At 39.0% G+C, this 13,182-nt stretch overlaps 1 protein-coding gene and 1 long non-coding RNA gene across 4 annotated transcripts in view; both read right to left on the bottom strand.

Annotated features, from left to right (window-relative positions):
• The window catches only part of PEPD (peptidase D), a 144,744-nt gene that overhangs the window by 97,086 nt on the left and 34,476 nt on the right, over positions 1–13,182 (bottom strand). For all 3 annotated transcript variants that reach the window (XM_032121406.1, XM_032121405.1, XM_032121407.1), the window contains 3 exons: positions 9,245–9,289; positions 2,853–2,928; positions 1,433–1,479 (listed from right to left, as the gene is read on the bottom strand). In XM_032121406.1, the coding sequence (XP_031977297.1) occupies positions 1,433–1,479; positions 2,853–2,928; positions 9,245–9,289 (168 nt within the window). The remainder of the gene's footprint in view (positions 1–1,432; positions 1,480–2,852; positions 2,929–9,244; positions 9,290–13,182) is intronic.
• Positions 9,926–13,077, bottom strand: LOC116449686. Its single transcript, XR_004242499.1, has 3 exons — positions 11,846–13,077; positions 10,799–10,805; positions 9,926–9,936 (listed from the first exon to the last, which is right to left on the bottom strand). It is a non-coding gene; the product is annotated as an uncharacterized LOC116449686 (long non-coding RNA).

The following is a 13,182-nucleotide window of genomic DNA, read 5'->3' as shown; positions in this document are numbered from 1 at the left end:
ATGGAATAGAAGGCAATTTTAAATAGGTGTAATAGCAGCCTAATTTATTTTTTTTTCAATTGATAGAGAGAAATAATCTTTTCAAAAGGTTGATGTGTATGGAAGGAGCTAGCCAGGGAAGAATGAAAGTCCTGGAGAAAAAAGGTAATACACTGTGTAGACTTAGAGAAGACTGTTTATATACATATTTGTTGTATGATGTTTAAATCAAACTGCCAGGATCATGACATTTAAAAGCACCTGGGAACAAATTCTGCTCTATGGAAATTTTGATTGCTAATGACTTCCAGAGGCAAAATTTCACTATCAGCATGTATAGCATGGCCAGTGAGTAAAAGGAACACAAACACAAAGTTCATAAATAAAGTTAAAGACAGAATGTAAACAATATATTATTTTTCTATTACCTGGTGGTATATGTAAATGCAATTTGAAGCACTGACAAATTACAGGCATGAGCCTATAGTATCTGCAGAAATTTAAACTGCTTAAATGTAACATTAGCTTCTTCATATTGCATATGTTCTACAGGTTTTATTTGTCTTTTGAACTACCTTGAAATCCTGATGACAAATATTGTGGTCTCTTTATATTCCCTTCCCTGGGTGGTGCTCTAGCCTGCTTACAAGCCTTTGAAAAATTACTGCCAAGAAACAACAGTAACTGACATATGACTGGTATTTTCTATTTCTTCATTATGCAAATACTTTGAAAATTGAAAATACCGTGTATGAACTAAAAATAAATGGACTTGATGATCAAAACCATGCTTTATAAGATAAATGCTGATGATCTAATGTAAATATTGATTCCAGAGAGGAGGCAATGTTTCCCTTAGATCTAGACTCATCATTACTGTATCAGCTAGGACCAGCCAAACCCCTCATGGATGCCTGTACAGCTCGTTCTCGTCAACGTAAGAGAGATCTGCTGCTTTCTCATTGACTTCTCAGCAGCTATAGAGCACCCATTACATGTGTGAGCTGAGCTCCTTGAACAGGCTAAGTACAGGTACTGCTGGCTTGTAATTGCAGACAAAATGTAATTGAACACAGCCTTTCATAAGACTCTTAAACACCCACACATGCAGTCTTCTAAGCATAACCAGACTAAATGTTTAACCATAAACACCGTTTTACTGGATGGCTTCAAACAATGAAAACAGCTATTTCATACAGCTTCTGTAAATTACTGTGACTCCAGGAAGAGAGATATGCTACACTTAACCAAAAAATAATCACCCCCATCAAATGCACATTTGAAACAGATGAAGTACCACCTCAAAATAACAAAATAATGCTTACAGTGGCCTCAAACAGCAATGAGCTCTCAGTCCAGCTGAATCCATGATACTGGATTGTCTCAGCTATTGCTTTTCCCCCTACTACAGAGATATTCTCCTTTTTATTATAATTACTGTAAGAACTCTTACCTCTCCATCTCGTATTCTTTCATTCCTACTTTTACGGCCTTCATTACCTGGAAGATACATATTAGCATGGGACCATCATAGCAGAAGGGAATCTCATATTTATAAATTTATGCTTTATGACTATCTCCAGAGAAACCTATATTACAAAAATATCTTCTGTACTTCATTTAAATTTACATCAATAGATGTATTTTAAAACTACACTGTTTAATCTTTAAGAATGCCTGCAGTCTCCAACAATAAAGCAAGTTTAATTGCCAAACTACTATATCCTAATGAAGCGCAGCTCACCAAAATACCAATGTTTAATTGTGAAAGCTCTGTGAACATGGCAGCAAATCCTTTTGTTCTACTTTGGCAAAACAAAGCTATGAAGTGGATTATCCTACAATGGGAGAGTCTCTTTCATACTTTGCAATCCGAATCAACAGAAAACTACTGGAGTTAACACCGGTTTATAAGTCATAAATCTGATCCTTGTTCTCAGATTTGCTAAGAAAATTTTGTCTATTTCTGTATTATAGAAGTTCTAGGCAGCTGCTCTACAAAAAAAAATTACTTTCAGGTATGATAAGATTATTCAAGGATGATGAAAAAGTAAGGAGTGTGAATGCAAAATGCCTATCCCTTGAGTTTTCAATTTTACAATATTAATTTTAAAACATTCCTTCACGTCATAGTTCAGATATCTGAGGAGCAGGAGCCAAGACAACAGCTGGGTAAGTAACCTCATCAGTTACTTTTACCTAAGCTCCCTCTGGTCATCACCACTCTCAGAACTCACAGCACATCTGCATCTCTATATGGAGTGCAGGACTGATACCCAAGTTAACTTCATCATCACCACCAGGAGATCAGTACAGCTCCCCTGGTACAGTGCCAGGTCCAACCTGAGCAGCCTTGCTGAGAGCCTGGACTTGTTTTGCCACACTGGTATGGCAACAGAATAGCAGGGTTCAGCACTGCCCCAGGGACATACCCCACTCTGAGGAATCCTTTCCCTGTCCTACACTGTGCATGGAAAGACTTCCCCAGTCCATTGGGATCTGTAGACAGTTACCTGCTGGGTAAACTTTTCAGAGCTGCACACGGGCCTGAAAAACCTTGGTCTTTTCTTTCTCCATCATTATACACGTATTTGTGCACACAGAATAGATAGACTGCAAGCAGGCCTCCTTCTGCTGAGGCTCCAGCTCTTCCCCAAACGCACACTTCACTTCTCACGTATCACAAAAGCACCAGTGAGTTCAAGGACAATACAAGGTATATTACAGGGCTGCAATAGGAGGATATTATCCTCTTATTTCTATCCAGCCTTTCCATTATTTTATTACTAAGCAATTCTGGGTTGCTGGGGACATTTTCTGAGTACCACTGGTACACTAAGAGCAAAAATTATTAACAGTAAAGGATCCATTACCTCTTTATGAGCTTCACTGGAGATTTTATTGGTGTAGCGCAGAACTTCCAACTCCATGTCTGTCTTAATGACACGACTTTAAGAGAAGAAGAACAGATAGCATGTTAGGCTGCAACTTCACAGCTTAAGAATACAAAATGAAAAAACCCTGAAAATAATATGTATCACCTATAATAAGATTAGATCAAGTACACCTCAAGAGCAAACAGCTATTACAGTATTCATGACAGCAAAGTATTGTTGGCATTGATTCAGCATTAGCAAAACAATCTTACAAAGGGAAGTCACAAGAATTTCAAACATCAGCCTGTCCTATTTAATACCTATGAACAAGTGGTTCAACCAATATTTTTTCAACTCATTCTACAATACATTAGGAACAAAACCAAGGCAATTCTGCATTTGTGATGACTCTAACACTACTTCAAATGGAACATTTCTACAAGCATGCTTGATTTCCTTTTAAACACAGTTCGAAACTATTTTACATAATTAAATTCCCAGAGCTCCAAAATTTCTGTTCAGCACAGTTGCAACTCCCTCCTATTTGCAATACCTCAAAAGGTGGGCAGCGGTGGTGTGAAAAAATGCTATTTTTGTTTGGTATTAAAAACCCAAACCACGAAATTCAGAAACCAAAGCAGCAGTAATTACAGCCATGATGTCCATTCTTTCACATGCCTCTGAAGGAAAATAAAAAACAAAAAAACCCTAAGCAAACCAATGCCCTAAAAACCCTATCCTACTCTTTGTGCCTTATGAGATACTGAATTTGTGTATGTTTATGTGACTTGATACTCTCTTGTGAACTCATCTCAAAAATGCACCGTTTAACGCTTCTCTACTACATGTATTTCTATCATGTATTTCAAATAAAAGCAGCTATTTAGTGTGACATGAACAGTAAAGCAGACACAGTTCCATAACCTCTATTAAACACCACATACCCCTTCCACTGTTACACAAACTGAATTCCTAGTATTTTTCATGCCCATCTCAAAGGCAGCTGTGAAGTACATACTTACTGTTTACAAAGTACAGAACAACACCTATTGAATTGCATGGAAATATTTCAATCATATTTTCAAGCTGCACTCCAGAGTTTGCAGCAGTTACAAAGAACCATAACTGTTATACTTTGAAACTGCCACCAAGACCCCTCTTCTTATTGTAACACGCTCATCCTCACACTGCTGTAGAAAACTATTTAGGGTATTTCTGCTCTGTAGTTTGTTTTAATGAGTCCAGAAACAGGTTTCTCAGCCATGGGTGCCTCTGATGTGAGATTACAGCATTTCCCACAGACAGTGTGTTACTACAGCACAGCCACTCCCCTTCAAACACAACTCTTCTGGTAAGAGTAAAGGTACCTTTGTAAAATCCTGATATTGATCAAAATGCTTTTACAAACAGGAACACTGCAGAGGGGAATTTTTCTCAGTTAATTGGAATATGACACAAAATAATCACTATGCAATTGAGAATGAGAAGTACAAGGTTTTAAAATGCACACCCAGGTGAAAAAAATATACTGGGATGATAAAACCTGCTGACAATGAGTGAGGAAACAAATTTCTGCTCCTGTCTTTCAGCCAAGACATAAAAAAGAGTGGCTCAAATATATTCCAGTTAGAATGAGGTAGCAAAGGCTTACAGATTTTTAAATTTTTTCTTTTAAATCCTGTTCCTTGGAAGCCTGCATGTGCTAGCAGTGTAATTTAATACTTGTTTGATGTGCCTCCATATTACTTTCAATATACAGTACATATCCATGCTCTGCAATTGCCTGAAAAATAGGTTGCTTCATAATTCAGCTATCTAATCTTTTTGTTGGACTCTGCTAGTAATACAAGCTAGTAACTGCTGCACAGCAAGTGCAAACAGTCTTAGAAACCATTTCCCTTGACGTAGGCATAAGGCTTCAGGATCAAATTTGTATTAGATCGCAACTTCTCAGGTATCTGAATACAGAAATTCATGCTCAGCCTCAGACTGACTATTTATGCAATGCAATCCCTTCATTTACACAAGGTCAGGCACTGAAATATTTTACAGAAAATATTTAGTCATTCTGAGACCAACAAAAACCACTGCCAAACCACCAGAAGGGAGGAGAGGGAAGAGGTACAAATGTGCAGGTAACATGATCAACTTCACCAGATACCAAAATAGTTCCTGGGCTCCTATGTTACAGTGGTACTGCTGATGGAGTCCCCACAGCATATCTGGGTAGTAGAAAAGCATGTATTTCACCACCTTCTCACTGTTTTGACAGTGCAAAAAGCAACACCCTCCCAAGCCAGCTCTACAGCAGTGGTTGGCACTTCAGGGCAATCTTGCATGTGATGAGTGTCCACAGTTCCCATGATGTTTTCCCCCACTTCCAAAATAAGGATAGGAAGAAAATCCCACCTTTATTCATGAATGTGAACTTCAACATTCTATTAAAAACACTTCTTGGACCAGTTACAGCCTATGCATCAATGCATTAATGTTTTAATGGGAACAAATAATTTCCAGGCTCCAGCTAATGCAATTGCCAAAACGTACAGATTCCACATGTAAGGCATTCCTCAGATTAGCAGTGGGGGCACTCAGTGTAATCTAGGTGAAAGAGAAGCACAAGTCTCTGACTGTCAGGACTGACCTAAAACTTTCACCTTTTTTTCTTTTTCCTCATTTTACCAGTGTAAAACCATTTCTTCTTCCTCATTCTCCTTTTACACACATTTTCTGCTTTTATTTCCACGTGGCCATATGAGCAGCTAGTCCTTTCACACGTCCGTCACCCAACAGGAGAGAGAAACTTTAATATAAACAAGTATCATTTCAATCCTGAAATTGCATTTGGGCATTTTAAATTTCTGGATACCAAATTACATGCATGACCTAATCAAGCGGTCAAGAGCATATAGAATTTGAGGCAATTATGAGGCTGAAACTCACATAACTCAACTGTATTTTTCTAAACCAGTGCTCTCCTCAAAGATACACAAATTGGTTCTCTATGTGCATTCTGCAGCACTGATAACGCTGCCAGAAGTATTTGTTTCCAGTTACCAGATCAGTGTTTTATCAGCTGGCTTGTTTTGCTGTTTTTTAGTACATGTGTGCAACCTTAATGTCTCCTTTCTCTGACATATACGGAAAACTCCTGGGAACGCCCACTCCTCCTTTCCCTTCTGGAAATACTAGATTTACAGACCACCTAATAAGTAAGGATGATGCCCATGTAGACAGACTTCACAGTCTTGCCTTATCTTTACCCTTTCTCACCTCTGCTGTTACCTTTCCACATTTTATTTATAGAAATTTCTCTACCACAGTTTATAAATTTATGCTCTTCTGCAGTGCATAAAAACTTGCTAACTGAATTAGCATCAAAGCCAGCAAACATAGCAAACATATGCAAAGGAGAGGCATCACAGTACAATTCTGAAAGACAGGTGCATGAACACCAAAGACAGGAGTTCAAAAAAATGTTAAGAGGTTTACAACATAGATAGAAAAACCTCTGAAAACACAAAAAGCAAATGCACAGCTTTAAGACACTAACATGCAGATCACTTTTCACAAAGAAATAATTATAGCTTTCCATCAAAATAATGCAAAATACAGAACATAGGAAATCTTCCACATAAAACTATCAAATCCCATTTTCATTGAGATTACAGGAAAATACAATATATACAGGCACAAAGAGAGCTGCACATTACTAAATGTTGACTTCTAGCACCACCACGATTATGACAGACAGACACTGGCAAAATACAGGAACCAAAGGTCATTTGGCTAAGTGTTGGTGTCAGACCTTCTGATTACTAAGGAGATCATTTGGACAAGTTCAAATTTTTTCTTCTGTTATACGACATTTTCTTTTCAAAACTCTGACATCAATACTCAGCATAGCCATTCACTATGAAACTTGCAGTGGAAGCCTTTAAATTTAAAGTTTTAAAATTTGTTTGGAAATACACACACTCCATAAAATGAAAAAAAAAAATTAAAACACCATCTGAAAACTGCTGAAATCCAGTGTAAGGTTGAATTCTTCTCTGTTTTATCCTTAAGTTCCATACCAAGTCAGAAAATGCTGAGATCTTGGGAAAGGTAAGCAAGAGAGGCAACAGATCCTTAACCACAAACACTTTACTCCTTGTCAGTACTGAACCATTTTTTCAGCACTTTATTAGAAGACTGTATAATACTAGAGTTGCCTTTTGTAGCTCCCAGTTCTCCCTGGCTGGTTCAGAAAGCTCAGCCATTTCACCTCCAGCTGGCAGTTTGACAGCATGGCATAGAGCAAAGTTTTTCTGACAAGTATCATGTAAAACACAGTAGTTCAGAGCTTGCCAAATCTGAAATTAAATGCATCCCTGAAAGGAGATGATTCAAAGGATGCAATTTCCTACCCCGGGATATAACCCAAAAGAATTCATCTTCCTAAATGAAAAATTTTCTTAATTCTAAAAATATTGCTTTCCAAAGAAACTTTCTTGGCCAGTAACTTGACATTCCAAGAAGATTTCTACTTCAGTAAGCTTTAATAGACATAACCTATCATTCACGTGTTAATTTCACCAGACACTTAAATCCCAACAACCTTCTTTAACTTACTTCTGACTTAAAATGAAAGCCACCAAACTCAGTAAAACCTTTTAAAATATTTCTGAATGCAAATCTGAACTTTTTCTTCACTGAGAATTCCTTTTCCTTGAAAGCCAGCTGTAGGGAAGGTGCATACCAAGGATCCCTCTTCCATGAGGCTGCAGGAAGAACTAAATCAGAATTCCAGGCTGTCACTCACAATTCACTGAAGAGACGATTCTTTCTACCGCAGCTCCAAGTGCTGCCTTTCTACTGCCTCAACGCTTCACCTCTCTCAGTACAACCTCCATGGCACCGACCTTATGTTTGTCCATACCTGAGCTTCCTAAAGAAGATTTAATCACCCTTTAATTGAAACCACAGAGGAGAAAAACTTATCAAGTGATACCTTGGTAAGGTGGATGGAAACAACCTGAAAGCTACCTTGGGAAAAAGTCTGTAGCCCTACTCCAAAGCCTTCTGCAGCTAAAATTGCCATCTCTGTCCCTGTTGTCCTGCAGTGTCTACAGAGCAAAGCTTGGAAGTCAGGGCCATCTCCAGGTCCTCTTCCTCACCCCTTTTAAATTCAGAAATCAAGCCTATAACATAACTTCTCTGTTTAGGAAAAGGAAGGGCACAAATTCTAGAAGGACAGAATAGGCAAGATCTAAACATTAGTCCCCCTTACACTCATCAGCAGTAGCAAGGAGTCCACTACCACACAGCTCCAGGCCCATGCATGACTCAGGGGTGGAACAATGTCTATACAAAGCTTCCCCGCTTCCCACTTCCCTTTTACAGCTTTATGTCACACCAAGCAATGAAAAACATCTGCAACAACAGATATGTGACCTTTTAATAATTCTACATGTTCTGAAATCACTCTGACGGTCAAAAAACATATCCACAGTTTTGAAGCTGGCAATTAGCTGTAGATGAAGACAGAAGATGGTTCTCAGCATACGTGCAGAAAACAAACATTAAAAAACATTATATGTAGCAGCATGTAATACAATACGCTACAACAGTGGTAGTCAGAAGGTACACCTGTGTTCTGAATTTTAAGATTTTAAGCTTATCTGTCTTAGCTAAGGATTTGCTTCCTCATTTCTATATTAACACACAAAAAAAAGCTTAGATAGAAACCTAATTCATTAACAAAAATCCACTATGTTCATTCTTCAGTAATTTCCTAAATGGAAAACTAGATAGCCTTAGTTATGGAGCAATCAGCAATCAGAAAGTCAGTGATGTTGACCACAGGAAGAAAACTAGTAAAATGGAGTAGCTTTGCACTTAGTCACACATCTAGTTTGTCTGCTTCCCATAGGCTACTGCAGAATTCCCCAAGAATTACAAAGTACAGTTATATGAATAATAATTCAACAAAATTAAGGCTGTTAAAATAAATCCTGGAGAAGAAACAACACCTAATTAAATACTACCTGTTTAGACAGAGTTTTGATCTACATTTGATTTCTGTTGCTAGAATATAAATTATCCTCAGTTTTTTTCCCATTCATACAAATTCATATTTACACGAATGTGACTGAAACCCTAACACATCCTACAGAATGTGTATCCAGGTACAATGCTTAAGAAATGTTAAAAAAATTATTTAGTTTTCAATGCTGTTACCCAGCCCTATTATTACATTTGTATAATATTTCCAGTCCATAACATGAAATCAACTTAAAATTAAAACTCCTGTGGTAAAGTAGGTGGCTTCTGCTGAGGGAATCTCTCTGAAGCAATGGTACAGTATAAGCATGTTCAACACTACTCAAAGATTTTATGTTACTCACCATTCTGCAATTTCAGGATGAAGGATTTTGTTGTTCACATTAAATCTAAAAAAACCCAAAGACATTAATATTAAAAAGCAGCCAGACACAACAGCAGAGACTACATATTTACTCTTTCTTTTTTTTTAACCGTGTCTTCTCTGAGGAAGTAAAGTGAAAACAAGTATTGTATGGGAATTCAACAGAGAACCCAGTGAGAAGAATGCATCTAATTTTGAAATATGAGACTAAACCAGATACATCATTTTAAGACTGTCCAGAACCCAGTGTAACAGTATGCTTGAGACATTCCACTTCTTTTGACAAAGGTAAAATGTTAGGTAATCAGTTCATTGCTGTGAGTGTGGGGTGGACCAGACTGACCTCCAGACATTCCTTCCAAATTATTGTGATTTTTACGTTGTTCCTCAAACACTCTTCAATGAAATTAAACACAGTGAATTGCAGATTTCATCCTTTGTTTCATGCCTTCCTACTTTTGCATGCACAGAAGGTGGCCATGTGATAAACAAGCTTGCTTAGATAGTGAAAAGGAAAATGACCCCTCCGTGTCTTTTCCAATCTACAGAAGAGGCAAAGCAGAAGATTCCAACTCGCCTTGGCCTCTGACACTTCACTATTTTTCTGTTTATTTTCTACATGAGTAATTCATGTATTCTTGGAATGATTTTGAGGCTCTCTAAACAGTAACACTACAGTGGCAAATAGAGTCAGAAGCTGAGTAATTAGGTGGAACACAAATGGATTTTCAAGCATTGTTAAAGGGGGTTTTTTGCTTACAGTTTAAAGGCCTAAGGAGTGTTCTGCATCAAAGATATTTTTGTCTGCTCAGGACTGTTGGCTCTCCTGTTAGGGTATTTAAGAGAATTAAAATGCTAGAAGGCTCCCAACAGTTCTTCAAAAGAATGTTGTGAGGCAACAGTTCATTTTCCCACATTTTTAAAGGAAAAAATTAAATCCATTCCAGGTTATTAACCATTCTTTATACCTCAGAAGGGACCAATGAAAGCACAAATCCAATTTAAAAAAAATTACTTAGAAGTCACTTTTAATTGTATAAGGGTTTTCCTGTGTCCTGAGAAAGCAGAAAAAAACCCTATGTTTTTCTTTTTCAGAAACAGATGCTCATAAACTTATAAAACCCTAATATGGAAAAGGGTAATAGCTCTGTATTGCTACTCCAAGATACAAAACAAAAACTTATTACAACATTCAACAAGGACAAGCTGTATGGTATTCAATATTATGGGTATTAACGAGAAATCACTGGAAAAACAACTCAAGACAAAAAGCCACCCACCAGCCACAGAACAATGCATCATTGTAGAGTAAAATTTGTCACTTGGAAACAAGAAAGTACCAAAAGGGCATATTTTCAATTTAATCATCACCATCTCAAAAATTATCACTTATGTACACCAATGCAGAAATAATTCTAGAATGGAAGAGACAGTACAAATTTTTACAGAAGAAAATATATGAATGACATCGCAAAATCAACCAATGAATATTCTAACAAGGCAAAATCCTGAGCTCCCTGTGTGGCTGGAGAACACACCAACTGACACCACCACAGAAAACCAAGACACAGAATTATGCTGCAGCTGTAACAACAGACACAAAACCTTTCAATAATGTCATCAGTATGTCAGACAGAAAACAGATCAATGAAGGCAAATGTAAGGAGACAGTGCAGCACTGGAGTGTCCAACACCAGCTCTATGCAAATAAGAGTAAACTATGGTTATTGTGAAGTAACAAAAGAAAACAAAGCACAGGGAAGGCCAGTTACAGAAGGAGCTGACTTTGACTCTGAAAATCCACATCTCAAAAAACTGACAAGATCACTTTAACCACAAGCACAAATGGATGAAATCAAAAGCAAATCAAATGAGCCAAACATGAACCTCATAAAAGACAACTGTCTCACCTGAGCATTCAGAAAAGGGGGGAAATTGTACACTGATGTAGGCTTACAGCAGCTCACTCTTTTAGAAAAGCCATTTCAGCCAAAATCCCCAGATTTTATCGTTCCTGGCTATAAAGGCTCTTCTTGAACTGTCTTTGTGCTGCCAGTAATCCAAGTCTTACTGGCTGGGGCCACCTATTATGTGGCAGTTCTTTAAAATTCTGGTTTGCTGTCAATTGGGGAAGCTCATTAAACACACAGAGAGGCAGCAGGATTTAATCAGGAGGGTGCTGGTGGGTGGAGAAGAGCCAGGAGGTCATCAGCTGAACAGAAGTTCTCCCTCTCACCTGACAGACAGACCTTCTGATGTAATGCCAACTAGAAAAGATGTTAGACCTCTGAGACACAGCATCAATGCATATGTGCAGGAGAATATACTGTAGGTCACTTTCCCAAGGAACTCAAAGATTAAGGACAGAACTGTCTCAGCTCCGCTCATCCTGTGGAAGCTGTGGGTCCTGTGTGAGTGGCCAGAAGGCCACCTATTTATAACTGTGAGACTTCTAAGGCTGATGACTTAAATTACGCTTCATTTTGGTTACTGTTGTCGTTTAGGAACAGTATTCTCCAATTTAGTGCTCTCACTAAAACCACGCCATCGCTGCCACTCACTTTCCCTCTTCCCCTCCAACTGGAAGCACAAAATGCAAAGATCACAGGTTGAGGTAAGACCAATTTACTGGAAACAGCAATGAGATAAGAAAACATACAGTAACAGCAAAGATATTAATAAGAAAAGGTGTAAGACAAACAACTTACATGGGAAAAAACCCAACAATAAACAAAACACGAGACTGTTCTGCCAAAATGTTTCTCCACAGGAAAGAACACCCTTCTCTTCCAAAGCAAGAGAGTCCCTTCCTCCCAGCCCCAGCAATGACATGAAGTGGTGTAAACATCATCTGGGTCCACGGCTGTGAGTTCTTTGTATCCTAGATGTCATCCAGGTCGGGAGAGCTGGTGTGCTGTCTGCTGGTTCCTGCACCAGAAGCTCACGACTGCTATCTGAGCAATCCATACTCACTGTCCATGGTAGTAATGGCACACAGTGACGGTGTCATTCAGCAACCAGTATTATACAATTCAACATTACAAACTGTTCTCACCCCAAAATCAAATCCCCTTGAGGTGCACATCATATTTCCCCATCCCTCTGCATCACCCACCAAGAGCGCCCAGGTCCTTGAGCAAAAGCAATCCCACACATGGGTTTGCCTTTGCCTGAGGCAGGATAAATCCACACTGCCTTCCCTAACACATTTCTCATATGCACCACAGGGACTTTATCCCCTGCTACGGTGCGTGGAGCTTTTGGCTGACCAGAGCCAGCTCCATTGGCAGAGCCTCTAGTGAAAACTAACCAGGTGGCCTTCAGTAAATGTAGATCCTGATGTCTAAAGGTCCCACCACCTCTTGCTTTCAGTGTGGTTTTTAACAGTCCATTGCACCGTTCAACTTTCCCAGAGCTTGGTCCGTGACAGGGAATATGAAACACCCCCTCAGTCCCGTGCTCTGTGGCCAAGGTGTCCATGAGTCTATTTCAGAAGTGAGTCCTACTGTCTGACTCAATTCTTCCTGGGGTGCCATGTCACTGCAGGACTTGTTTTTCAAGGCCCAGGATTGTGCCGCAAGCAGCAGCATGAGGCAAAGGATTAATCTCCAGCCATCCCGTGGTTGTTTCCACCACTGTCAGCACACAGCGCTTGCCTTGGCAGGCTTGGTAGGAGCATGGTGTCATTGATTTGCCAGGCCTCCCCTTATTTATATTTCCACCATTGTCCCCCACACCACAGAGGCTTTACCCCTTTGGCCCTGCTTGATGGCAGTGCACGTTTCACAGTCATGGATAACCTGGGAGATGGTGTCCATGGTTAAGTCCAGCCCTCAATCACAAACCCATCTGGAGGTTGCATCTCTTCCCTGACAACCCGAGGTGTCATGGGCTCATCAAGCCAGAAATAACTCAGCC

Source organism: Corvus moneduloides, chromosome 12 (assembly GCF_009650955.1).
Source record: "Corvus moneduloides isolate bCorMon1 chromosome 12, bCorMon1.pri, whole genome shotgun sequence".
In the NCBI taxonomy this organism is placed as follows: domain Eukaryota; kingdom Metazoa; phylum Chordata; class Aves; order Passeriformes; family Corvidae; genus Corvus; species Corvus moneduloides.
This window is presented reverse-complemented; position numbering and strand designations above follow the sequence as displayed.